The sequence below is a fragment of the Heterocephalus glaber genome, unplaced genomic scaffold (assembly GCF_053883595.1).
Source record: "Heterocephalus glaber isolate CG9 unplaced genomic scaffold, H.glaber_assembly_v1.0 deba00001806, whole genome shotgun sequence".
Taxonomy (NCBI): Eukaryota; Metazoa; Chordata; class Mammalia; order Rodentia; family Bathyergidae; genus Heterocephalus; species Heterocephalus glaber.
Genome location: NW_028258481.1, coordinates 1,678,365 through 1,704,146, shown reverse-complemented (window position 1 = coordinate 1,704,146; position 25,782 = coordinate 1,678,365). Strand labels below are relative to the sequence as shown.

General features: G+C 55.1%; 3 protein-coding genes and 1 pseudogene across 16 annotated transcripts; 1 reads left to right on the top strand and 3 right to left on the bottom strand.

Annotated features, from left to right (window-relative positions):
- Nucleotides 1-1,454: 1,454 nt before the first annotated feature.
- Nucleotides 1,455-14,796, bottom strand: Taf6l (TATA-box binding protein associated factor 6 like). Of its 14 annotated transcripts, none has more exons than XM_013069113.3 (12): nucleotides 10,881-11,329; nucleotides 9,476-9,521; nucleotides 8,751-8,910; nucleotides 8,416-8,502; nucleotides 7,914-8,064; nucleotides 7,768-7,818; nucleotides 7,494-7,588; nucleotides 5,672-5,746; nucleotides 5,342-5,562; nucleotides 4,961-5,093; nucleotides 2,691-2,819; nucleotides 1,455-2,623 (listed from the first exon to the last, which is right to left on the bottom strand). In XM_013069113.3, exons 3-12 carry the CDS (start codon nucleotides 8,895-8,897, stop codon nucleotides 1,907-1,909), a joined length of 1,806 nt encoding a protein of 601 aa, XP_012924567.1. In that variant the 5' UTR covers nucleotides 8,898-8,910; nucleotides 9,476-9,521; nucleotides 10,881-11,329; the 3' UTR covers nucleotides 1,455-1,906. The 14 variants fall into 14 exon arrangements, with proteins under 14 accessions (XP_012924567.1, XP_087059802.1, XP_087059803.1 ...); XM_087203676.1 differs by having other exon boundaries at nucleotides 8,751-8,948; nucleotides 10,881-11,021; XM_087203677.1 differs by having other exon boundaries at nucleotides 8,751-8,948; nucleotides 9,476-9,525; nucleotides 10,881-11,020.
- Nucleotides 14,797-15,693: 897 nt separating this feature from the next.
- Nucleotides 15,694-18,027, bottom strand: Polr2g (RNA polymerase II subunit G). The gene is made up of 8 exons (XM_004874400.2): nucleotides 17,939-18,027; nucleotides 17,723-17,832; nucleotides 17,024-17,183; nucleotides 16,534-16,584; nucleotides 16,374-16,439; nucleotides 16,203-16,274; nucleotides 16,013-16,046; nucleotides 15,694-15,894 (listed from the first exon to the last, which is right to left on the bottom strand). The coding sequence occupies exons 1-8, from the start codon at nucleotides 17,948-17,950 to the stop codon at nucleotides 15,881-15,883; spliced, it is 519 nt and encodes a 172-aa protein (XP_004874457.1). The 5' UTR covers nucleotides 17,951-18,027; the 3' UTR covers nucleotides 15,694-15,880.
- A 2,312-nt stretch (nucleotides 18,028-20,339) lies between these two features.
- Zbtb3 (zinc finger and BTB domain containing 3) lies at nucleotides 20,340-22,852 on the top strand. Its single transcript, XM_004874399.4, has 2 exons — nucleotides 20,340-20,457; nucleotides 20,705-22,852. Exon 2 carries the CDS (start codon nucleotides 20,754-20,756, stop codon nucleotides 22,299-22,301), a length of 1,548 nt encoding a protein of 515 aa, XP_004874456.1. The 5' UTR covers nucleotides 20,340-20,457; nucleotides 20,705-20,753; the 3' UTR covers nucleotides 22,302-22,852.
- A 1,365-nt stretch (nucleotides 22,853-24,217) lies between these two features.
- LOC147820701 (U2 spliceosomal RNA) lies at nucleotides 24,218-24,348 on the bottom strand (annotated as a pseudogene).
- Nucleotides 24,349-25,782: the final 1,434 nt, after the last annotated feature.

The following is a 25,782-nucleotide window of genomic DNA, read 5'->3' as shown; positions in this document are numbered from 1 at the left end:
AGTAATACATTTTGGTACAGAAACAGCAACAGGAAAGGGTAAATGGGGGTAGCTATCATGTGTCCCTCTTGGAGGGAAAAAGTGAGGCTCCCAGTATGGGGTAAAAGGATTACACACACGTGGACAAGGAGTCTTTGGCTGCAGAAAGCACTCTGGTTGCTCTTCAGAAATGGGACCTGCAGGACCCAACAAAAGCATCTGCCTCAGAGCTCGACTCAGAGGCACCCCTCTCCAGAGACTTCCACTGCACCACCTGGAGCACCGAGACCACAGACCACAATACCAGATTCCCCCAGGAAGTTCTGTGGGAGACACAATGGGGATGTGAGGAACGGGGCCGTCACAGAAGCAGTCCTTCCACCAACGCCAGTCTGTCAGACAAGCCTGTGTTCTCAGCCTGTCCCTGGTGGGCAAGCCACTTAGTACAATAGTGAGTGCCCCTACAGCTACAGACATTTCCTGGATCTTTATCCCTGGGTCTCAGTTCAGCATTGTGTGGGCTGGAATAAAACTGGAGAGGAGTTCCAAGGGGTGTCCATGAAATTCTCTGAGCTTCAGAGCAGCTGTGAACTTAGTTGTGAGAAATGGGGTGGCAGAAATACATCCTAAGCATATCTGTCCAGGTGTCCTTTGAGACAAGGACAGTAGGTGGGGATAAAATGGGAGGTTCTAGGAGCCACTGCAAAGGGAAGGCAGCACCAGTGTCCTTCCCTCTCCCATTACCTAATGGTTCGGTTCAAGGAGATGGTGGAATTCCAGAGAGAACTGGTACCATATCGAAGGATACAGGCAGATAATAAGACCAAGAAGATGGGTGTTGCTGAGATAACCAGTGCAATGCAGAGCCCTATAGGACCTCTGGGAGAGGGAGAACAAACTTGTTAAAATGGACCTCATCCCAACTTGGCCTCTGGTCTTTAGGGTGGGCCAGTTCACTGGTAGGAATCCTTCATGCTGCTGCAGCAGACCCAGAAGAGCAAAAGCAAGAGGTAGTAGGGGGCCAGAAGGCAGATGCCCCAGTCAAAGTAGCAGAGTGATGGGACAGAGGGCCGGGATAAGGCCAGGGAAGAATGATTCAGGGGGCTACACCATACAAGGGACAGCTGCACCTGAAGGAGCCCTGTGGAGAGAAGCTGCTGAGTCCTAGGTTTCAGGTTACTGCCTTGGGATATAAGTTCCTGGCAAGTGTTAGGTCAGCCCTGCTGTAAGTTAGGGGAGTGTATTTAAGTTCGGGATTCTGGGGCTGGAAGGCTGAGGGGCCTTCTTAGGAAATGAAACCTGCAGTGGCCGATCAGTAAATAGGCAGTGGCTATAGAATGCAAGGCCCTTCAGAGGAGCCTGACAAGTCATGATCTCAGTTCTGCAGAAGTCCTGAGGTATACCAAACAACAAGTAATCTTAAATTACCTCCAGTGTCTTCAGAGCTATAAATCTGTGAACATACTGATGCCTACTTTGTGATGAATACACCCATCTTTATTGACAAAATTGCCTAGAAGGAAGCACTGTTTGCCCAACTGTCTTCTGCATCAATGTTTTGTCATTAAACACACTTGTAATCACGTTCTGTGGCTCGAGCATCTCCCCTGCGCTGCGCTTTCTCTCGCCAAAGCCCAAGTGATTCCCGATTGAAATGACTGTGCACAGGGTGCTCCCCAGGTCTTGTCTCCGTCCCTGCACCACTGCAGGGAGGGGCCTGCCCGCCCCATCTTCATGATGCGCCCTCTCTACAGCCGCACCTGGGTCCAGATTAGCGCCGCAGCCGCCAGGGCCCCGCACAAGAAGGCGGCAACTAGTAGTACAAGCTCCACACGCTGCAGACTGGACAGCGCCACGGGAAAACCGGCCACACTTCCGGAGTGGTGTGGACGCGTCACTTCCGGGGCGCCCCGGGTAGCTCGTCTCCTTAGAGCGGTAGGTACAGAGAGTAGTCCGAGAGGGCCCAGCGGTGCGCCGGGCGGCTGGTACGGCCGATCATGGGCAGCTTCTGGACGTAACGCGAGGCCGGGCTTGGCCCGTGCGGGGCGGGAAAGGTGGTTTGGAAGAGGCGGCCGCGGCAACGCCGCCCAGCCTGGCGCCCCGCGATGATGAAGCGGAAGTGCGGGGCCCCGCGCGGCGCGAAGCGGCTCTTCTGAAAGATGTCCCGGGCGCCGGCACCGGAGCCCTGCGGCCGGGGCGTTCCCCGGGCCCGGTGCACACGCGGCAGCGGCCGGCTTTCGGCGGCGGAAGTTGCCGGGGCAGCCGGGGGGCCGCCCCGGGGGCTCTCGTCGCCCGGCGGGCTCAGCTTAGCGCTGGCTGTGAGCTGCGGCATCTTGCGCACCGCGTCCGCGGCGGCCGCCGGCTCCTTCTTATCTCCGGGGGGGCGCGGGGCGGCGGGTGCGGGCTGGCCGGTGCCGAAGCGTGTGGCCAGGCTGTCGCCGAAGAAGGCGTACAGCTCGCGGTAAATGCCGGCCAGCGTGGCGGGCGGCGCGGCAGGCGCGGGGCCAGCAGCCGGCGGCGGCGGCGCGGGCGCGAAGCCGGGTTCGGCCGGGGGCTCGGGCAGCAGGAGGCCGCCCCACGGCGGGTCCTCGGGGTGCCGGCCGCCGCCCCGCGCCTTCATCTTCAGCAGGCGCTCGACGGCCACCTGCGGGGGAGGGCGAGGCTCGGTGGGTGGGCTCGAGCACGGCGGGGGGGGGGGGGGGGCTACTTACCAGGATGGCGCCGTACACCTTGTGCCCATCAGCCTTGACCTGCGCATTGGATACCGAGTAGTCGTCCAGCACGGCCTGCAGGTTGGTCCAGTAGGTGGACAGATGCGGGTACAGGACGCGCTCCACAGCCTACGCGGGATAGAGCATTGAGTGCCCTGCTCTGCTTGCTCCCCTCGCCGCTGAAGACCTTTGTGTTTCTTTTTTTAAATGAGCTATGTCCCCAGCCCCTTTTTTATTTTGAGAGGGTCTCGCTAAGTCACTATATTTAGGCTGGCTCAAACCTGTGATCCTCCTGCCTCAACCTCAGTATCTGAGATTCTGAGTGTGCACCACCATGGCTGGCTCTTTTTTAAAGCAATGCTGGGATCACTCACACATGCTAGGCATGGGTGCACTCCCACTGAGCTACATGTGTAGCCCTAGCACTTTTAAGGTGGTGGTACACACCTGTAATACCAGCACTCAGGAGACAGGCAGGAGGGTCTCCAAGAGTTTGAGGCCAGCCTGAACTAGAAACTCTTGTCTCAGAAAACATAAAAAAAGGAAAAGAAAAGTGGATATCCACTATTAATGTAAAACGACATTACTGATTGTGGCAATAAGAGCATTACAATTAAATGATATGGTCAGCTTGCATATGTTATGATCATTTCCTTTAAAACCTCAAAAGAATTTACACTGTTTAGAAAAGTGGCTGGATCAGTAACACAAAAATCAACTATTTCTTTATCAACAGTATACTAACACCATAAAGATGTCATTACAGCTCCATCAAAGGATAGCAAGTATCTAGGAGTAAAGTAATAAAAGGAAGCAGAGGTGTGCCTCAGTGGTAGAGCAGCTGCTCAGCACCACTGAAGCCCTGAGATGGAACACCAGCACCACAAACAATATTATTAACTCTAGTAGGTCCTCGGGAACAATGAAAGCATCCTAAGACTGGGAACTCTTAAAAAATAAAATATACATGATCTGTTCATGTTCACAGACTTCATGAAAACTTTTTTCCAAAACAGTGAAAGAAATTCCAATAAAAATCTCAGCTGCAACAAAGAGAACTACTATAGTATGCAAATGTGGCTCAGCAGAAAACCCCATTGACATACCTGTCATGTTAACAAAAGTAAGGTACATATGTAATTGTTTGATAATATCTATAGCTACAAAAAAACTATTTGGCAAAAATCTAATGACTAAATACCACAGGACCTGAGAGTTATTTCCTAATGTAATAACATGGACTGCACAACAGTTTATGAAGTGGGGGGCACTGCATCTACATGCAGGACTTCTGGAGGGATAAAACATCCACATAGAAAATCAAGAACAGTGGCTCCCTAAAATTCATGGGCTTTACATTCCTACAACACCCCTGAGTTGTGAAAAACCATGAATTTCAGATATGGTCACAAAAATGCCTATTTTTATGGTTTAAAACCTAAATATGCTATGTCTGCCTTAGCTGTGTAAATTTTTTGTTTTGTTTTTGTTTTTTGAGGCAGGGTCTTAATACGTAGTTGAGGCTAGCCTTAAACTCACTATGTAGCCCAGGCTGGCCTCGAACCTGTGCCAATCCTGCTGCCTCAGCCTGCCAAGTGATGGGAACACAGGCATGTGCCACCACGCCTGGCTAGTAATTTAAATAAAATACTGTTAATAAAGCCTTAGAAGGTGTAGAGCATTTTGGAGGCATCTTAGGGATCTTAACTTTAAGAAGAACAAAAGTGAGAACATCCAAGATAGCTATGCATAGTACAGCACCCTATTATGATGCAAGAACGCTGGTGCATCTGCCAGAGATGGCAGAGACAGCAGCCAATCAGCAAGGAGAACTGAATAACGCTCTGGAATTAGCTACTTGCAAACTTCTCACCAAAATAATTTGCAGTTTCCATAAAATTACCAGGATTCGGTGAACAATTAGGTTCTAAGGACAAATCTGAGAATAACTCAGGTCCCAAACTCTAAACTGTGACCTCACAGGAGGATACTGTATCACTAAGCCTGGCCCACGGCAAACTCTATGCTGGGCAGCAGTAAACGTACTCCACATTAATGGTAAAGCACTCAATTAGCATTCTTTTTTTCTTTTGGTTTTTTGAGACAGGGTCTCACTATCTGGCCCTGAACTCACTATGTAGCCCAAGCTGGCCTCAAACTCAGCAATCCTCTTGCCTCAGCCTCCTGAGTGCTAGGACCACAGGTGTGTGCCACCACACCCAGCTTCCCTTAGCATTTGTCTAGCACAGCTGGAAAGGCTGAGTCCTCACCTTCCACCCAAGTGCATGCAGCCCCACCACAGCACCATAGTGAGAGCAAAGAGGCCGCACGGGGTCTGCCAACACCTTCTGCAGGGACAGCAGGATCTGCTGATAGAGGCCACTGACGAGGTCCCCATGAGTCCTGTAGGAGTCGCACACAGAGTGGGAAGGAGGTGACACTGCTGCTCGAGCTCAGGACACAGCACCAAGAGACACAGGCACATGGAGTGAGTGCAAGGCTGCCCCAGGGGAGACAGGCCTGGGACAATGCCTTGGCACATCTCTGACCCAGCACGGTGGCTCTGAGGAGCACCCAGTCTTCTCAGTGTAACTACACCCCACCTCCCCACTCGATGCCCCAGCCACAGCAGTCCCCAAGTCCAGTGCTACCAGAAGATGTGGCTGAGGAGGAGAGCAGCCCCATCCCGCAGGGTCCAGTGGTCATTGAGGGGGTTGATGGAGGCAGCCAGGGGCTCCAGGACGCAGTAGAGGACACTGCCTACCAGGGAGCGGACGTAGGGCCCCAGGCAGAGGTGTGGGTTCCGAACGAGGCTCCGGGCCACCTGCAGCAGCCGGTGCAGCTGCTCCAGGTCATGGCTTACAGATTTCACCTGTGGGCAGAAGGGCGGCTGAGGGGTGGGAGGGAGCCTGGCGCTCGATAGCACCTGTGTGAGCCCTGTAGGCTGCTGGGCTTCCTCCCTCTCCCTGTCGCTCACTTACCCCACTGACCACGTAGACAAAGTAAGGCAACAGAGCTGCAATCTTGGAGTTCGTCTGCAGGTCCTGGAGAGCAACCTGCAAGGAAGGGCCCAGAATGCACTGGAACCACAGCCCCACGGGTAAACTACCACCGTTCTGGAACTCAAGTTAGCATCACATTCCTGTGCCTTGCAGGAAACACTGGTCCTCCAGTTCTGCTTCTAGCCACATAACTTAGAAAAACCCCTCACACGTGCAACCACACATAGCACCTTCTGCACATAACCTGAATCTCCTACGTATTTTAAGCTAAGCAAAGTAAATCGTAAGCCAGACACAGTGGCACACACTTGTTGTAATCCCAGCACTCTGGAGGCTGAGGCAGGAAATTCACAAGTTCAAGCCCACTCTGGTCTCAAAACAAAAAATAAAAAAGGGCTGGGGACCTAGATCAATGTGGATACCCTGAGCTCAATCCCCAAATCCTCTCCCCATAAAAGCAAGTTCTGAAAACCAGGTGTTTACTCACAGGTTTACACTGAAAGAACCAGAGTTAATACACAAGGAAAAGTACAAATGTGAAAGAGCTGAAAGCCTTCTGCTGAGTGTTTTTATACCCATGTCCTCCTCCAGTAGGCATTCACTGATACTACTTTTCAAGGCAAAGAACATATTAAAGTGGAAGCATCTCACTGGGTCTCCCCCAGCTGGGCCTCCCTGTACCCCTGGATGAAGGTGGCAGCCATGGAGGCAGAGCGAGGAAGGCGCTCGGCCCAGGTCCACAGGCAGCCCTGGCACTGCCTCCAGGGCAGAAGCCAAGCTGCCTTGCTTTCCTCACAGAGCTGGGACTCAAATCCAGAGCTCTGGGGCCAGCGCTGCACCGCCCAGCCACATCCCCACCAGAAGCCCGCTTTGCAGGCAGGAGGAGGTGGCAGTGCTCCTGGTTCTGCAAGGGAAGCAACAGCAACAGCTGGAAAATGGAGCTGTCCTACAGAGAGCGCTTGCCTGGCAGGTGGGGTGGAAGGCCCTGGCTCCAACCCAGCCACACGGAGCAAACCATTCCCATCAGGCAGGGTGAGCGAGGCCAGCTGGAGAGGACGGATCACGCCCAGAGGCTGGCGCAGGGCTGAGAGGCCCCTGGACTTGGAGCTGCAGATCTTGCCTAGGCCAGCGCCCACTATATCCCTGCTTCCTCTGGTCCTTTCCTGCTCAAGCCTAGGAAATGAAGGCTGCAGTGTGTGGCCCCTGGGCTGGGATCAGCAAACTTGCCAGAGAAGGGTCCAGAGAAAAGCTGAGTCCCCACTCTGCTGGAGCACAAAGGGGTCAGGGCAGGCAGCAGGGCCAGCTTACAGCCACAAGCCCACTCTGAGAACAGCTGCTCCCCTCACCAGCCAGTCTGGAGAGGACCAGAAAGTGGCAACTAAAAGGATCTTGTGAAGATCTAAAGGTTTGAAACACGGTATGGCGGTACACACAAAATCATAGCACTTGGGAGGCTGAGGCAGGAGAATTGCAAATTTTAGGCCAGCCTGGACTATATGGCAAGACCTTGTCTCAACACAATAAAAGCAGGTGTGGTGGCACATGCCTGTAATTCCAGTACTCGGAAGGCTGAGGCAGGAGGATCACTTGCCTCAAGTTATCCTCAAGTGGCAAGTTTGAGGCCAGCCTGGGCTACATAGTGAGTTCAAGACCAGCTTGAATTACACAGAAAGACCCTGTCAATAAATAAATACAGGGTTAGGGATTTAGCTCAGTGGCACCACGCCTGCCTCGGAAGCGTAAGGTCCCAAGTTCAATCCCCAATACCACAAAAAAAAGTCAGCCTGGACCCCTAACTCACCTTCATCAGCTGTGGGTCATCCCCAAGCACAGCCCGAGTCACTTGCTGATAGTACTTGAGCAGGTCATCGGTCAATGAAGACACTGCGCTGGGCACTGCAGCAGGAGAGCCAGGCAGTGGGGGCCCAGTCCGCAAAGCCACACCACACAGACGGGCAGGCGGGAGCGAGGGCAGAGGTGAGACCGTGCGCCCCTGCATCCCCACTGGCCTGTCCACTGCCCCGCAGGACACCCAGGCCCCAGCCACGCCCGCCGGGGCCCCTTCCCACCCTCACCTGAGCCCTGGGGCGCCAGGTTGCCTTTGCCATCCAGGTAGGAGACGTGGACTGGAATCGAGCAGAAACTGTCAGCCTGGGCTCTGCCCTGTGAACCCCGCCCAGGCCCCAGCCAGCCCTGCACCGCACTCAGACCCAGGAGCCACCTCTGACAGCCGTCTCCGCGCAGCCCTTGGGGAGGTTGGTGGCCAGGGCCAGCTCCACCAGGTTCACCTCTCTGTCCTCAGGGAAGTAGAGCTCACCCTCCCTGGCGGGGCGCAGGGGCAGGGCCTCCTGGGAGCCATAGCCACACACGGCCTGAGGAAAGCAATGGTGGGACACCACAGGTTTTGCCTGGGGGCTGGGGCTGGGGCTGGGGCTGGTGTGAGAAGGAGACCCAGCCCCACTCACCCAGCTGCCAAGCTGCCTGCCCTGCTACCCAAGGGCAAAAACACCACGCTCTTGATAACAGCTGAGTCCCTCGCTTCCTCCCTCACCCAGGAGGCCCACATTTCCTTGGCCACTCGAGGAGGCTGGCTCAGGGTCTGGAAGGCCCACGTCAAGTCCACCTCTTCCAAGAAACCTTCCCTGGGCCAGGGAATTAGCTCAGTCCTGTGTTCCCAGCTAGCACCTGGCTGATGCTGCTGTGTGTGGCCTTGTGTCCCTCACCTCCACACTGCTCCAGCGCAGGGCCCTGTTGAAGTCCTCCACGGTCAGCTTCCGCCGCTTGGTGTGCTTCATGAACTGGGAGCTGTTCTGGGGGAGGGGGGGCAGGGGTCCCTAAGCAAGGGCGCAAGACAGCAAGGAGGCCTGGGCGCCCGCTCATGGTCCCTATGTGCCGCAGTTTCTCACAGCAGGAGGGGACACCCGTCCCTTGCCAGCCCACAGGACTGTCACAGGAGCATGGCACAGAGCCCCTAGGGTCCCCAGTCTGTGCCCGGCCAGGCATGGTCACAATGTGGGCATCAAGGGGGGAAATGTGCAAGGTGGGACCAGGAGCTCACCTGAGTGGCCTCTCGGAGCCGGTAGCACACATCCTCGGCCAGCAGCGCTGCCACCTCATCGCTCAGCTCCAACCCTGTGCTCTCAGCCATGAGCCTCACTGACTCCCGTGGGATCTCCACAAACCGCCGCTCTTCGCGCTCTGACATGGCCCTGGGGGAGCTGGGAGGAAACATGGTTGGCACAGCTGCTCAGGGTACCTGGGAGGCCAAGACAGCAGATCAACACCCTATCATTCAGTACTGCTGCTGCCCTTGCACTGCAATTCCCGAGCAGGGACCCCAGGGTTCCCCAGTGAGGGAAGGACCAGGCCAGCCAAAGAGCAGACAGTGAGGAAGCAGAGAAAGTGGCCGGCCGTGACAGGCACAGAACAGGGGCCCACTACGAAGCTGGCCAAGACCTTTGAGTCCTGAGCCCTGCTGTGTTAGGCTGTGGAACAGGGGCGATGACCCCTGTCCTAATTCACAGCTGCCTGGAGGATGGGCAGAGAGCTATCTGCAGAAGCCAGAGACTAGGACTCGAGCCTGTGTGGGGCTCAGTGGCAGTCCATTCCCTTAGACCCACTGAAGCCCTGGCTTCAACCCAGCACCACTGGAAAAAAGAACACTACACCAGTGGGAATCCTCACCACCCTAAGACAGGCTTGGTGGCACATGCCTGTAGTCCTAGCTACCCATGAGGCTGAGGCAGAAGGATCACAAGTTCTAAGCCAGTATGGGCAACTTACCAAGACCATTGCTGGGGATTTAGCTCAGTGGTGCCGCCGCCTCCGCCTGCCTCAAAAGCACAAGGTTCCAAGTTTGATCCCCATAACAAAAAACAAAACAAATAACAAAGGAATTCAGCTCAGCGGCACAGCATGTGCCTGGCAAGCACAAGGTCCTGAGTTCACTGCCTGGTACCAAAACCAAAAAAGAGCTGTGGAGGTAGCACTTGCCTAGTATATTGTCAGGTCTTGGGTTCAATTCCCAGTACCACAAAAACAAAGCAACAAACAAAAGCACTATATACCTTCGTCCTTCTAATTCGTACTATAACTACCACCAACTAAATTTTCATTTCAAAAAATATTTTTCAAGCTCAGGGTCCTGAGTTTGATCACCGGTATCAAAGGAAAAAAACCCATATATATACAATTTTTTTTAATGATAACTGGGGATCAGACACAGGACCTTGTTCTTTCGAGGCAGGTGCGAGGCTACTGAGCTAAATCCCTGGCCACCAGCCATTTTTTGTATTTTCAATTTGAGACAGAGTCTGCTTAAGTAGACTGGGCTCACAGTGGCAATCCTCCTGTCTCAGTCCCCAGAGATGACATGGATGGGCCACCATGCCTGGCTGAAAAGTTACTTTTCTCCTGACAGACTTGCTCAAAAATCTTCAATACTGGGCCAGGGAATTAGCTCAGTGGCACTGTGCCTACCTCGCAAGCACAAGATCATGAGTTTGATCCCCGGTACCAAAGAAAGAACTTCACTACTTCCCCACTGCTTATGACAACCAAGTCCAAACTCGCTGGCTTGGCACTCTGCGTCCGGTCTCAATCCCAGAGACCTGCCAGGTGTGCTGAGGCAAGCCAGTCCCTAGGAGCCCTGTGCTCTGTGCCATCTGGAGCTGCCGGCTTTCGAAGACTGGGCTTTGTCCAAGTCTGGTCCTCCCAGTTTGGCGGCAAGGCCTGAGTGCTAAACCCGTTCCTTTCACAGGACCTCGTAGGGTAAGAGTCCAAAGCGGCTGAGGATTGGACGGAGGACAGGCTCCGGGGCCACGGCGACCCAGGCCTGGGTGGCCCTCCTCCGCCGAGCTCACTGCTGCGGTCTCCGGATCCCCTGAGCGCACTGCCCTCGGGACACACGCCCAGGCCCCCGGCCTAAGGCAACACCGCCACCTCCCCTTCCTCGCTGCTCTTCTCAGCAGCCTTTCAGGACTTTGCGCCTCCTGCTTCCGCTGTGCCCGGCCGGAGGGCCGTCACTGCAGGCTGTGTGGCGAGCTGCTCGCTCCCTCAGATCCAGAGGCCTTCCCGGGTCGCCAGTGGCCCTGCACTAGACCTTCCACGCGGGCGCGCCAGTTTGCAATCACACCCCGCGTAACTGTGACACACCGGCCACCGGGCCGCGACGCGCGTCCGCGCTCACCTGCGAGTCCTACGTCCCGCCCGGGTCAGCGCATCCGGGGAGGGGCGGAAGAGCGGGGCGGGCCCCCGGCGCGGGGCACGCAGTCTGATCGCGCGTACAGCAACGGTCCCGGCCTCAGTTTCCCCGTCCACGCAGGAGAGCACCTGGTTAGCCTCGCGGAGAGCGAGCGGGGCGCGATCGCAGCCCTAAACAGCCCCGAGACCCGGAGCAGGGGCGCGAGGTCAAGGGTGGGAGGTGAGGGGTCACGACCTGGGCCACGTGGTCGCCGGGCGGGCGCAGCGGAACGGGCCAGCCTGGCCGGCCCACGAGGGCTCCGAGGGGGGCGAGGGCTCCCACCTGGGGCGTAGGCTGAGAAGGGTGCACCTGGAGCGGCTGCACCGACTGGTACTACCCGACCCGACGCGACCGCGGGACCCCGCCCCGCCGCGGCCTCCTCGCTCTGCGAGCCCAGGTTCCCTCCCGCTCCCGGTCCCGCCCCTGCCCAGCACAACCAATCGGCAGCCGCCTCGCGCGGCTCCCGCCCCCCGGGAGGCTCCCGTCCAGCGATTGGCCAGTGTGCTCTCGCTGTAACGCCCTTGGACGCCTGGTCACGTGGTTCACGTCTCTCTCTTTTTTTTTTTTTTTTCACCGGGGATCGAACTCAGGATCTCACGCTTGTCAGGCAGCTGCTGTGACGCTGAAATACATCCCCGGCCCCTAGTTTGCGCTTCTTAAAGCAATAGCTTTACCAGAAAAAAGAAAGAAAAAAAAGCTCCAGCATTTTTAGGGTCTATGTTTGGAGCAGTGATTGGCATCCTCCTGGGGAGTTGGTCCGTGTACAAACATCTTGATTTTTTTTTCTTTTTCGGTACTGGGGATCCAACTCGGGACCTTGCACGTGCTAGGTCGGCGCAGTGCCACCGAGCTAAATTGCCTGGTTCCTTGTTTTGTGTTTTGAGAGTGTCTATATAGTTCAGGCTGTTCTTGAACGCACTATGTAGTTAAGACCTTTAACTCATTGCGATCCTCCTGCCTCAGCCTCCCCAATGCTGGGATTACGGGCGTGTGCCACCACGCCTGGCTCCAACCCTTTATTTTTGTTTAACTCCTGAGGTGTGAGGTACGCAGCCTCCTCCTCTGCTCAGGGCTCACGCTGCTGCCCGGGACAGAGGAACTGCCGTGGGCTGCAGAAGCCGGATGCACAGAAGTGACTGAGGTGATTGCGGAGCCCTTTCCTGGCACATTCAGACAGCAAGGCGCCCCCGACCCCTAGGGAGGGGAGAGACTGGGCTGTCAATAATCCATGGCTCTCCTGGCTGAGGTTTGTCATCTGCACAGCCACAGGTAGGCTGGGCAGCAAGAGTGGACGCTGCGTCGGGCCTGGCCTGGGGCAGTCAGGTGTGGGTAGCAAAAGCCTGCCCCGCGCTCACTGCCTGGCGGAGTGGGAGAGGCGCAGAAGGTATTGAGTGGGAAACGGCCCGTCAGGAGTGGCCCCAGGGCGGAGCCAGAGCTAACGGTTCAGCTCCCTCTGGGCAGGTTCTTCCCCAGGAAGCAGGAGGAGCACAGCATGGCAGGGCGCTTCCCTGCCGTCCCGGGGTGGATCCTTTGCCTTAAGCTGCATCCCCAGCCCTTTTTGTTTTTTAGTTTTTGAGACAAGATCTCCGTAAATTGTCCACATGGGACTCAAAATTGTTGGAATCACAGGCGTGCAGCACTGTGCTGACACCTGTGATCTCTTTACCTTTTCAAGCCAGGCACAGGCCTGTCACCCCGGGATTCCGGACCCCTGAACAGGAGGGTCACAGATCCAAGCTCAGCCCTGGCAATTCAAGAACCTTGTCTCAAAAGAAAAAGAAATTCGCCGCCTGCTGCGCAAGCGCAAGGACCCGAGTTGGATCCCCGGTACCAAAAAGAAAAGGACTGGAAAAATTTAAAGACCCAATCCAAAAGTGGGCATCTGAAATAAAAACACTTAAATGAAGAATTAGAAACGGCAAATAAATATGTGAAAAAATGTTCAACATCACTGGTCATTCACAAAATGCAAATTAAACAACGCTGAGATTCCACCTCACTCCAGAAAGAATGGCTGCTATCAGGAAATCAACCAATAACAAATGCTGGTGGGGCTGTGGGCAAAGAGGAACCCTGCTCCACTGCTGGTGGGAGTGTAGACTGGTGCAACCACTGTGGAAATCAGTGTGGAGATTTCTCAAAAAACTAAAACTAGAGGTTCCATTTGACCAGCTATAACCTCTCCTTGGTATCCTCTTGAAGATTTAAAAGCATCATACCACAGTGATAGATGCACACCCATGCTCATACCAGCAGTTTATAATAGCCAAATCTTGGAAACAGCCTAAATGCCCATCACCTGACTAGTGGATAAAGATGTGGGTTTTTATACAATGGAGTACTATTCTACTATAAAGGATGAGCTTGAGCCATTTCTAGCTAAATGGATGCACCTTAAGACCATACCTTTTTTTTTGTAGCAGGGATCGAACTCAGGACCTTGTGCTTTCAAGTCAGGGAGGTGTCACTGAGCTAAATACCCAGGCCGAGACCATACTCTTAAATGAAATAAATCGGACACGTGTTTACATACATTGTTCCTCTGGTTTGAGAAAATGAAAGTGGAAATAAGGACTGAAATATATAATGGATACTGGGAAATGGGAAGAAAGTGTTCAAATGGTAAGGGGAACTAGGGAGGAAGAGGGAGAAAGGGACAAGAAAAAAGTGCAAATAGAAGGAAAAACTGGAAACAAAGCTTCTGTACATAGGAAGGGGAGGGGGTAATAGGGTAAAATAAAATTTATTTAAAAAATAAATCTTGCCAATGCAAGCAAAAGAAAAAGGGGCTGGGGATTTAGCTCAGTGGTTCCAGCGCCTGCCTCTCAAGCACAAGGTCCTGAGTTCGATCCCCGGTACCAAAAAAAAAAAAAAAAAGCATAAGAAAAAGAAAAAGACCTGGGGATGTAGCTCAGTGCAAAGGCTCTAGGTTCAATTCCCAGTACTTTGAAAAACAAACCAGACGCGTTCTGGGGACATCGCCAGGCCATCTGGACTTGCTCCCATGACACTGCAGAGTCAGCGCTGCACTCTGCGCCCTGCGCCCACACCTGCCAGCCTCTTTCCTCCTGCCTGCTGTTGCTGTTGATCCCTACACAACCTTCCAGGGAGCACTTCCACTCTCCGCCTGGGGAGCTTTCCTCTTAGGGAGGGCTTTACAACTGCAACAAAGCCCAGAAACTTCAAGGAGTCAACAAACTTTCCAGATTCACCAAATGTGAAACATGTAACACAAATCTGGCAGGGTGGTGCAGAGGGTATTCCCAGCTACTCCTGAAACTGAGACAGGATTCCAAGTTCAAGGCTCTAGTGAGACCTTGTGTCAATTCCAGGAAGGATGGAAGATGGCCTGCCTGGCATGGGGGGGCGAGGGGGCTGGCTCTAGATTCAGGCCCCAGCACTGCAGAAAAACAAGGAAGACAGACGCCTGGCACACAAATATGAAAGCAGTGCTCCTGAGCCTACGGTTCTCTCAGGACCATTTCCACTGAGACAGCACCCGATGATGAGCAGCAGATGCAGAGTAGCAGCATGAGCTGGGATGTGCCGAGGGAAGGGCCTGCTCGGCCCTGTCGGGTGGGTGGTGGCAGAGACCCACACTCATGCACAGCCCGCTCCCCCCACCCCACTTGCACCCAACCCCTCTTCGTGTCTGTTGGAGACAGGATCTCACCGATTCCTCGAGTCGCCCAGATGGGGTTGAATCACCTGCCTTCTACCAGGTTCCGGCCTCGTTCAGACGTTTCAGCTCATCGGGGTTCTCGGACCTCTCCCCACAGACCCTGCAGGTGACAGCAGCAGCAGAAGGCACCGAGACAGCCAGCAACACAAGCCGTCTCCACTGGCGTCCATCTTCCCAGGGAGATGCAAGACTGAGCCCTGGGTGACAGGAGGCCGGGGCAGCCCCACCACGCCCCTGGTCCCAAGGCCTCGGTGCCACTCCTCCTGTCCCTGCCTCAGGCCTCAGGGTGGTCTGTCCTGGCCATGTGAACATCTCATCTCCATAGAACACCAAACGTGGTTTGCCATTGTGGTTTCCACTTGGCTGACACCAGCAGTTACCCGTTCAAGCCCCACCCCTCCCAGCACACAGTTCTCTTCCCGAAGAAACAGGGAAGCTGGGGCCGCCACTGCACCCAGACTCACAGGTAGTAAATGGGCAGCAGGACAAGTGCACCGCAGGAGGGACAAACAGAAACGTGGAAGAGCAGCGTGAGGGAAACTGCCTGACCTGCACATGTGGCCGGCAGCAGGCAAACCCAGAAGAGCTCTGCCACCAGGCCACAACCTGGCCCTGTCGGGGCCTGCAGACCTTTCAGGTGTTTCTACTGTCATCTTAGCTGACCACGGTGCTTTCCCATCTTCACTTCAATGCAAGGCAAGGCTGCTGGTGTTCACGAACCCAGCAAAGAAGGGGCCCTCCTGTCAGTCTTTCCCTATCCTGAGTATCCCCTCCTATGTCTCACTCCTAACCTTGGTGATGGCTAAGGGCAGCTCAAGGACAAGAATCACGCAACTAGCTTCGGACTCAGAACAGCTGATGACGGTGTCATCTACTGGAAGCCAGGATTTCAGTCTCAGAGTTCGCCTTCATTGCAGGCAACTTTTATCTTTACACCTGGGCAAAAGTTCATCAAATCCCCAAAGTGGCTGAGGATGGTCCAGGCCTCAGGCCAAAGGAAAAAGGGGCTGGGGTCAGTTAGCCCTGCAGCCTTTCTAAAAAGTAACTGTTCCTACCACAAAAGAAGATAGCGCACCATAAGAATCAAGGGCCTTTTATGGTTAGAATACAGACATCTTCCAGCAGCAGTGGAGCAGGAAGGAGCACAGCGGCAGGCATCTCCTGAGCAAAAGGAACCTTCTTCCCCAACAGTAGCTGGACACAAGCCACAGCACACGGACCCACAGACTTCCCAAGCTGGGATGCAGCAGGCAGGAGGCCGTGCTCAGCTTACAAGCCCTGTGAACAGAAGAAAGAGACACAAAGGAGTCAGACCCAGGGCTCAGGCAGCCACAGCCTCACCCTTCCCAGGCCTCGGAGCCCTTGGCTGCAGGGAACAGCACCAGGAGGCACTCACCCAGGTAATCATCCATCAGGGAGCCAATCGCAAACTGCAGGAGGAAAGGCCAAGGTGACACTCAGCAAGGAGGGCTCAGCACCTTCTCCACCCCAACCCCGGCCTTTGGGACAGCAGAGCACAGAGCCCTGGGAACTGCTCTTGGCACTGCCAGGAACAGGTGAAGGTAGGGGAGGACAGCGAGACTCACAATGTCGTTCTTGTCCACGCGGGTCCCCACAATCTTCAGGCGGATCTCATCGTCCTGCTGAATGACAATGTCCTGGGGAGAGCAGAGTGTGGCCCGTGTAACAGCCACAGGCCACGCTCCCCCCAGCAGCGCGGGCACCTCCTTCTCCCTCTGACCCCCCTTCCCACTCACCTCATCCATTGTCTTGTAGCAGGGCGGGTTGGAATTGGGATCAAACTCCATCTCGGATGGGATGGACTGGAAGGAAGCGAGTTGGGGTTAGCAGGTCCCACAGATGCTTCAGGGGCTCTTAGAGGTGAGGGTGCCCTCACCCCGGCACCCCAACACTCACGTGCCGAGAGATGAAGCAAGACATGGGCCCAATTTCTGTGAAGAGGCCAACCTGGAGGAAAATGAGTGATGGCACTTTTCTGCCTGTCCCCCAAAAGCCCTTTAAGTGTGTGATTATTTAATTCCTAATCATACCAGTCCTGTTTGTATCCAGTCTAAATTGCAGCATTTGTTTACATTTCTGTTTTAGTTTTAATTTTAAATTATGCAAATCCAGTGCCACTGGGAAGGGCACAGCCGGGGCCCTGCTGGGCTGAGGACCAGGGCCGGGACGCGTTGCTGAGCCCATACAGGGGCTCACACTCCCTCTCCAGTCACTGTTCTCATCCCTGTGGTCTCCCACCCTTGTCATATTAACACTGACTCGTGTGACTCATGGCAAGATGAGGAAACTGAGGCTCAGGAAGGGACTTGGCTGGGGCAGAACTCCTAAGTGCAGGCTCAGCCCACATCCCTGACAGACCCCCGCCCCGCCCACCCGTATGGCACACCTTGTTGACCTGAGTGACCACAGCATCCACGACCTCGCCTTTAAAGGGCCTGAAGACAATGGCCTTGTATTTAACCGGGTAGAGGACAAAGCCCCGGCCTGGCTGGATCACACCAGCACCAATGTTGTCGATGGTGGTGACAGCAATGACAAAACCATACCTGCGGGCGGGGGGGGGGGGGGGGGACACCGGATTTTTTGTTTGGGTTTTTGGAAACAGGATCCCACTGTGTAGTCCATGCTCGCCTTGAACTTGCTATGTAGCTGGTGACGTATTCCCACCACTGGGGAGGCTGAGGCAGGATGGTGAGTTTCAGGCCAGTCTAGGCTATTCAGCCAGACGGTTTAAAAAAAACAAACCAAATAGATGGCACCTCTCCCAGCTGTTCTGACACTAGAACCCCAAACTCCCCACTCCCACACGTACGCAGTTCCAGCTCCCTCCTGCCCCGAGTGGGACACCCTACAGAGCCCAGAGTCGTCGGCGCCAGCCCTCGTGCTCTTTCCCCTAAACTCGCATCTGCTTTTCCTACTCCTTCACCCGGAAAGAGGCCCTGGGCACAAGGGACAGAGGAACCCGGTAGGTGACAAGAGGGACAGCACACTGCCAGCTCCACGGGCTGGCTCGCTCTCGCCGCACGGGGCCTCGGGATGTTTGCAGAGTGAAGTGAGCGGTGCTGGGGCCCCAGGCGGCGCTCACTTCCCCGTGCAGGTCCCCTCCACCTCGGTGAACAGCTTCTGCTTCACCGTGTTGAGCAGGTTGGGGCCAAAGTAGCGCGGATGCAGCAGGATCTCGTGCTCCAGGGAGATCTGAGGAGAGAGGCGCATGGAGCCGGCCGACGCGGGCGAGACGCGGGCGAGACGCGGGCGAGACGCGGGCCCCCGGCCCGGCCCCAGCCGCCCCCCGCCAGCTCACGTGGTAAAACATCTTCCGGCTGAGCTCTGGCCCCAGCGTCCACACCCGCGGCCCGCAAGGCCTCCCCGGAAGTGCCTGCCCCGCCCCTACCGGCTTCCGGCCGCCCCGCGAATCTGATTGACCCCTTCTGTGGGCGTGCCCGTGATAACCCCGCCCCTTCACCCGCACCGGTGGCAGGGAGCCGTAGCGCGGCAGGAACTCGCCTGCTTTTTCCCCTTTTCTGCGGTGCTGGGAATGGATCTAGAGATGTGTGTGCTGGACCAGCAGTCACCCCTAGAGCACACCCAGCAGGCAGTACGTTACTTGTAAGCAGGATTCATTATCAAAGAAAGACGACAAAACGCAGCAAATATTCACAGACTGCTTGCCGCAATAAGCATTACACATTTGCTGGGCACAACTCTGCCCACACCTCTGTGTGTGCGCGCGCGTGACTTGGGATTGAACCTTGAAGCCAGGGCCTTCGCACTGAGCTACATCCCCAGCCCTTTTTATTTTGAGACAGTCATTAACTCGCTAAATTACCCAGGTTAGAGTCACCTTCGAAACCCTCCTGCCTCAGCCTCCCTGAGCGCTGGGCTTACAGGCCTGCTCCACCACGCCCCTCCCCGCCCACCCTTTTGCCCGCAGCCCCTTCATCACACACCCCCCCTCCGTTGGCTCAAACGGTTGAGTGAAATTCTTCTCTGGCTGAGTCCCTAACTCAGAGACAGAAACATCCTGAGACACAGACCTATGAGAATGGCCCAAGCACAGCTGTCTCTAGAACTGGGGCCGCCATGTGGCCTTGAGCAGGCGCCCTGTCCCAAGTGCTGTGCGTCTCTGTGCGGCAAGCAGAGGCCCAACTTGCCCTCCTGTGAGGGCAGAGCTCACCTTCCTCAGCGCTGTCCCACCTGCAGGGAGACCGGTCCCCAGGGACAAGGACGCGGCCTCTCAAGTAGCTACGCCCGCGAGGCCCTGCTCAGACTCCATGGTGATGTGTTCTGGTTGAGACCCGGCAAAGAACTCATGCCCTCAGATTTCAGGTATTCCACATGGGTTCTTCCAATCCATGAGCCCAGGATGTCTGTTTCTTCGGTGTGCTCACTCTACTGTCTCAGTGCTTGGTAATTTTTTTGTAGAGGTTGTTCCCTTCTCCCATATACTGATCTGCTCCAAACTTGTCTTCCTCACTGCTGTACACTCTACTGCCAGGACGAAGTCCTGGACAAAAGGACAAGGAGCAGTGCAGGTGTTTTTATCTCCTCCTCAAAGTGTGTAGACAGTTTATGACAGCAGTTCTGTTACAAACCTGAAATCAGTACTTTCTATTTCTATTTTTCAGTACTGGGGATTGAAGCCAGGGCCTCGTGTATGCTAGCCAAGTGTTCTGCCACTGAGCCAGTGCACATCGCCAGGCCTTTCTAATTTTTATTTTAAGACAGTCTCACTAAGTTGCCCAGGCTCGTTTCAAACTTCCTTATCTCAGCCTACCAAACAAATGGGATTACAGATGTCCCACGTGCCTATTTCTTGGTTTGACTACATATACTTATTCTTCATAAAAAGTGAAAATGTTGGGGTTGCAGCACTTGTAGCTCAGTGATACAGTGTGCTTAACAAGAGCAAGACCCTGGATTCACTCCACAACACACACTCATGCGCGCGCGCGATTATTTTCTTTCCAGAGTGCAGGGCGGATGTCGTCCGGGTCCGAGTGTGAAGCGCGGGCACTCGGCTGAACACACGTGTCCACCACTCTCCGCTTCAGACTGCCTCCCGACGGACAGCCAGCCGGCCACCGGCCTGCCCTGGGTCTCTCAACGCGTTTCCGAAAGCAGCCAAGCTCTTCTTCTCCATGCGGGTACTGCCAGTCCTGACCTCGCGCCCGTCCCACAGCACGTGTCAGGCCGTCTGTTCTCCCGACTGTGCGTCGGAACCATTGTACACGAGCGGGCAGCGTGGCCCGTGGACTTATTGAGGAGGGACCTCCCGAAGGCGACCGCGGTGCAGAGGCGCGGGTGGGCCGGTCTAGGACCTGGGTCCTCGCTGGTGGTCAGTCAGTCATCCTTCCCGGTGAGACCTCAGGCAGAGGGAGAAACTTGGCCAATCCCGGGAGCTCTGGGGCCACGAAGGCGGGAGGAGAAGGGAAAATGCGCGACAGGAGTGCCAACCAATTCAGCCCCCGAGCTGTCTGAGCGACGGCGACGAGCAACCACTCGGGATGCGATCCTGGCGGGACGTTGATAGCGGGAAGCGGACCAATCCGTGACAGGGAGAGCGAGCTCGCACCAATCGCAGCTGAGAGGGTGGGAAGAGGCGGAGCCCGCCCGAGGGCTGTTCGGTGGTGGGTGAGGGATCAGCTTCCGCTCTAGCTCCCACCCCGGGAGCCCTGGGCCCTTGGAGGGAGAGAGGCCAGCGGCCCAAGGAGTACTAGCGAGGCTTGGAGGCATCACCCTGGAGGGCCTAAGCGCGAAAGAGACTCCTAGTTGGAGGAGCCGCTGAAAGCTACCGGGCGGCCATCGAGGAAACCGAGACTGGTTAGGGGGTGGGACTTCCGGGGGCAGGGCATTCTTGGAGGGGCGGGGCCTGCGGCAAAGGTTCGCTCCGGGGGGCGGGACTAATAAACTGGGTGTGGCGGGGGCGGGGCAGCAGTGTAGCTGTTTCAAGCGCTCGGGCGGGCGGGCTGGGGTGTTGGCAGCCGCCTTGGGGGCGAGCCACAGTTAGGGGCTGACGTTGAGGTTGCTGAGGAAGTCACCTGCCCTTTCCCGCTGCCCTCTCCCCAAGGAGCCACTGGTGGGGACCTTTCCGGGGTGCCCTCCCTCCGTGGGGTGCTATGGAGTTCCCAGAACACAGCCAACAACTGCTGCAGAGCCTCCGGGAGCAGCGGTCCCAGGGCTTCCTCTGTGACTGCACGGTGATGGTGGGTAGCACCCAGTTCTTGGCCCACCGGGCTGTTCTGGCCTCCTGTAGCCCGTTCTTCCAGCTGTTCTACAAGGAGCGGGAACTGGACAAGAGGGATCTGGTGTGTATTCACAACGAAATTGTCACGGCCCCGGCCTTCGGGCTGCTGCTGGACTTCATGTATGCTGGCCAGCTGGCCCTGCAGGGCGACACACCCCTGGAGGATGTGCTGGCCGCTGCCAGCTACCTGCACATGAATGACATAGTCAAGGTGTGTAAGCAGAGGCTGCAGGCCCGGGCCCTGACAGAGGCCGACAGCACCAAGAAGGAGGAGGAAGCAGGCACACAGCCCCCTGGCTTGGAGTTTCTGTCCAGCACTTCCCATGGTCCTCAGCCTTCAATGGCATCTGCTGAAACATCAGGCCAGTGGGGCAAGGAAGAATGGAAGAGCCCCACCGCCCCCTTACCTGCTGTTTGTCCTCCAGAGGAGCTACCTGTGCCTGGTGGGGCCGACACCACACAGCCTGGCATGGAGGTGGAGTCATCGCACCTGCGGGCAGCGCCCCCACCAGGAGCAGACCGCTCTGTGTCTCTGGCCAGCCCTAGTAGCTCCACAGAGGCCCTCCCTGCAAACTACTTCCCTTCTGGCCTCCCCACGGTTTCCGTGGAGCCCCTGACTCCCCTTGGGGTGGGTGCTGAGAGCCTTCGGGTAGTGGAGGTCCCAGACCCTGGAGGACCACTGCAAAGCTTCTACCCCACAGCTTCAGCCCCAGCTCCAGGTGAAGCCGAGCTGGTCCAGGTGAAAGTGGAAGCCATCGTGATCTCTGACGAGGAGACGGAGGTGACTGAGGAGCAGCCTCAGGGTCCTGAGAGTCTGTTCCCACCTGCAGGTGCTGTGTTTGGACAGCCCCCCCAGCCCCCCCACCCACCCCAGCCTGTCCAGCCCCAGGCTTTTGAGGAGCCTGGGGGCGTAGGCCTGGAGGAGGTGGGGCCAAGTGACCACTTCCTTGCTCCTGATGCTCACCTGCCCTACCACATACTGCCAGGTCCTGGGCAGTACCCTCGAGGACTGGTGACCTCACCCCTGCCCACACCCCCAGCCTTGCATGAGTCACTGTATCCATCCTCTGACTTTGAAGCAGCCCCAGGAAGTTTTGGGGTCTTTACCGAGGACGTCCCTACCTGCAAGACCTGTGGGAAGACCTTCTCATGCTCCTACACACTCCGGCGACACGCCACGGTGCACACTCGAGAGCGGCCCTATGAGTGCCGCTACTGCCTGCGCAGCTACACCCAGTCAGGGGACCTCTACCGCCACATCCGAAAGGCGCACAATGAGGACCTGGCCAAGCGCAGCAGAACCGATCCAGAGGCTGGCTCTGTTTTGGGGGTGCAGCCCCACCCTGCCTCCCCAACAGACAGACAGAACAGTGGAGGGGGAGGGCCTCCAAAAGAATTTGTACTTGGCCCTAAAAACTGATCTCTGGGTGCAGGAGCTGTTGCCAGGGTTGCTCTTCTTTGCCTTCTTCGCCTTAGATGGCAGCACAGAGGTGGGAGGTGTCTCATCGCTCCTTTTTTCTTTTTTTTGCAACAGGGTGTTGCTATGCAGTTCAGGCTGGCCTTGAACTCACTGTGTAGTCCGGGCTGGCCTCAAACTCCCAGCAATCCTCCGGCCTTAGCCTCCTGAATGCTAGGATTATAGGTGTGTGCCGTCATACCCAGTGCCCCTCCCCTTGATGCAGAGTCTCACTCTGTAGTCCAGGCTGGCCTCAGACTCACTAGGTATCCCAGGCTGGCCTTAAATTCACAGCAATCTTCCTGCTTCAGCTTCCTCTGTGCCCGGCTCATCACTCCTGCTAGTGACAGAATGAAAGTTCTGCCAGGCAGAAAGTTCCTCCTGCCCTCCTCTCTCCAGACAGATGAGCAGGACCTAGGCAGAGCAGGTCTGTCAGCTCTGCCGAAAGCCCTGGGAAGCCTCTGGAAACGTAGCCACTCCTCCACTTGCTGGAACATAAAGCTCCCATGAAATGACCTCTGTGAGCTGGTGTCTGCTTTCTTTCAGGAGCCTTTGTGTTATCATCATCTCCCTGTTCTTTTATCTGACAGCTGTCGTGGGGTAGGAGGGTGGGTCTGATCACTTATGAGGAAAAATTTGAGACAGGCTGAAGGTGATGTAGGTCTTATTAGGAAAGGTATACAAATTAGGGCATCTGGGCAGGGGATTTAGGTCAGTGGTTTCTCCGGTTCCAAAAAAACAAAAAACAAATTAGGGCATCTTACACAGTTATAGCTTATTGTAATTGTGTTCTGGGCTGTATTGTGATTTTCATATAAATCCTCATTTAACCCTCCATGTTATGGGGTACTTATCCCCGCCCCGTGTTTTTTTTGGGGGGGGGGTTGTACCAGGGATTGAACTCAGGTCCTTGCTCTTGCGCAACAGGCGACAAAACCACTGAGCTAAATCCCCGGCCCTAAGCTCCATGGTTTTTTTAGACAGGGTCTTGCAGTGTAGTCCAGACTGGCCTTGAACTCACTATCTAGCCCAGGCTGGCCTTGGATTCAGTGATCCCTGCCTCATCCTGAGTGCTGGGATTACGAATGTGCACCACCACGCCCAGCTCCTCCTTTGGTTTTTAGATGAGAAAATTTGAGACTCAAGAACATGCAAGATGCGCAAAAAAAGAACATGCAAGTTAATTTATGCTCAATCACCAGCTGTTTAAGGTCAAGTCAGGATGCAGACCTGACTGTGCTGCCAGATGCCACTTGTGGCATGTTTTTCCAGCCCTCGGTTTTGTTGCTGTCACCTCTGATTTCCACGTGGAAAGACACCTGGTTGGTAGGGTCGGCAGTGAGCACTGTGTTGATTGCCGGGTGTCTGTTCTCACTGGCCTCAGTGTGCCCTGGACCTCGGAGAGGACAATTCGGCCTCTGGCAGGAGCTTGGGGAGGACACTTGGCCAGTGGTCCTGTGAGTGACCGATGCTTTCCACTGCCCTCCCGACCTCCAAGTGAGATGACAAGCGAGCATCTGCCGACCTTCCAGGCTGCAGGGTTGCTGTGGGGTGGAGGGAAGAGGTGGGGCTGCAGGACTCCCCAGAAACCCCTCCTTCACACATGGGCCTGGCTGTGTGTGTGGAACCTGGAAAGATGAGACACCCTAAGTGTCCAGTCTTTCCCTCTTCGGGTCTGTGTGTCTACTCTCAGCACTGTAAGTGCTTCCCAGGAAAGGAGACAGCTGAGCAGAAGATGCGGCTGGGGAGCTCCTTTGCCAAGGCATCACAGGAAGCAGAAGCTGATGATGCCTCATATTTTCCCTGCAGAAGGCAGGGAGACTAATGCTGGTCATGCTGGTGCACCCTTGTAGTCCCTGCAACTTGGGAGGGCTGAGCCAGGAGGATTGATTGTGCCTAGGAATTTGAGGCCAACCTGGGCAACAGCCAGACCCTGTTTCTAAAAAAATATGTATTAAACTGATAAGAACAGATACTACACTTGATGTTAGCCAAAAGGCCAAGAAGTGGTTAAAAATATGTACTTTTCCTTTGCTGTCTGGAAGTCAGACTCAAGGACTTCTGTGTTACACAAGGGCTCTCCTTGAGCTACAGCCGCACTGTTAACAGAATAGTGAGAGGCCAGGATGTACCTCAGTGGTGCTGCTGCCCGCTTCACAAGCGCAAAGTCCTGAGTTCAATCCCCGGTACAAAAAAGAAAAGAAAACCAGCCCCAAATAAAACATGCAGGGGCTGTTTTAGTTCAGTGGTTCCAGCGCCTGCCTCGCAAGTGCAAGGTCCCGAGTTTGATCCCAGGTACCAAAAAAACAAAAAACCAAAAAAAACAACCGAATAAAACATGCAGCCATGACTTCTTTTTTTTTTTTTTTTTTTTGAGATAGGGTCTCGCTATGTAGTTCAGACTGGCCTCAAACTCAGCAATTCTCCTGCCTCAGCCTCCGGATTACAGGCATAGGCTACCACACCCAGCCATGACATTTTTTTTTTAAGCCATGATAATTTTAATCCTTTTTTTTTTCTTTTGGTACCGGGTATCAAACTCGGGACCTTGCCCTTGCAAGGCAGGCACTGGAACCACTGAATTAAATTCCCAGCATTTAATTTATCTTTTTAAAGCATGAGAAGGCAGACTTGGTCACAGAGGGCTCACGGTGAGTGGTACAGAACCACTGCAACCAGGTCTTCTGGTGGGGCCCAGGTTGGACCCAGTGACAAGCTGGGATTTATAACCCAAGCATAGGGGTGGGTCAGTGGATGGAAAATTACTAGAAGAAACATCAACATAAACGGTTTCTGGCTAAACTGACTTGGTAAGATTTGCACTGACACTTTTGTTAATAACCCTAACTAAGCAATTCAAGACGTTTGAAAAAGGAGCCAAACACTATTTTTTAATTCTGTCCTTGGACATCATGAAATTATTTGGTAGAAAAACTTTCTTTTGTTGTTGATTGTATTACTTAAAGGTATAGGGAGGAATAAAGAGGAGTCTAGTCCACTGGGAGAGAGCCTGGTGGTGTTTTTTTGAGACAAGGTCTCACCGTGTAGTTCAGAGTGGTCTTGAACTCACTATATATGTAGCCGTCTGGCCTGGAATTTTCTGTGATCCTCCTGCCTCAGCTTCCCCAGTGCAGGCATGCACCACCACATCCACCAGGGATGTGAGTACCGAAAAGGAAGAGGGCAGTGGTGGGGGACCTATGCCACACATGCCACAGTAGGCTGTTTATCACTGAAAGCTCTAAAAGGTTCACCACCACTGGACTAGGGTACTGTCTTTCTTTCCCCGAAATCTACTTGGTTTATGGTTGAGGGCACATGCTTACTTCCACCACTTGGATGTAGACAGTACTGCTTGTTCTCCACTGCTGGCCTAGTGCCCATGACCTCAGATTGTCCATGAGGAGGAAACAGAACCACAGAGCAGCTCTGGCTGGTGGAGCCT

What these genes read in the sequence shown, in the direction of transcription:
- Polr2g (XM_004874400.2), bottom strand. An exon ending in GAGGGGACCTGCACGGGGAA is followed by an intron (nt 17,184 to 17,722) that starts GTGAGCGCCGCC and finishes CCCCGCCCGCAG; the next exon opens with GTATGGTTTTGTCATTGCTG. An exon ending in CTTGCTTCATCTCTCGGCAC is followed by an intron (nt 16,440 to 16,533) that starts GTGAGTGTTGGG and finishes GCTTCCTTCCAG; the next exon opens with TCCATCCCATCCGAGATGGA.
- Taf6l (XM_087203676.1), bottom strand. Translation starts at nt 8,924, where the DNA reads ATGTTTCCTCCCAGCTCCCCCAGGGCCATGTCAGAGCGCGAAGAGCGG. An exon ending in GGCTCCGAGAGGCCACTCAG is followed by an intron (nt 8,503 to 8,750) that starts GTGAGCTCCTGG and finishes CCCCTCCCCCAG; the next exon opens with AACAGCTCCCAGTTCATGAA. An exon ending in CCTGGCGCCCCAGGGCTCAG is followed by an intron (nt 7,589 to 7,767) that starts GTGAGGGTGGGA and finishes CTCCTGCTGCAG; the next exon opens with TGCCCAGCGCAGTGTCTTCA.
- Zbtb3 (XM_004874399.4), top strand. Translation starts at nt 20,754, where the DNA reads ATGGAGTTCCCAGAACACAGCCAACAACTGCTGCAGAGCCTCCGGGAG.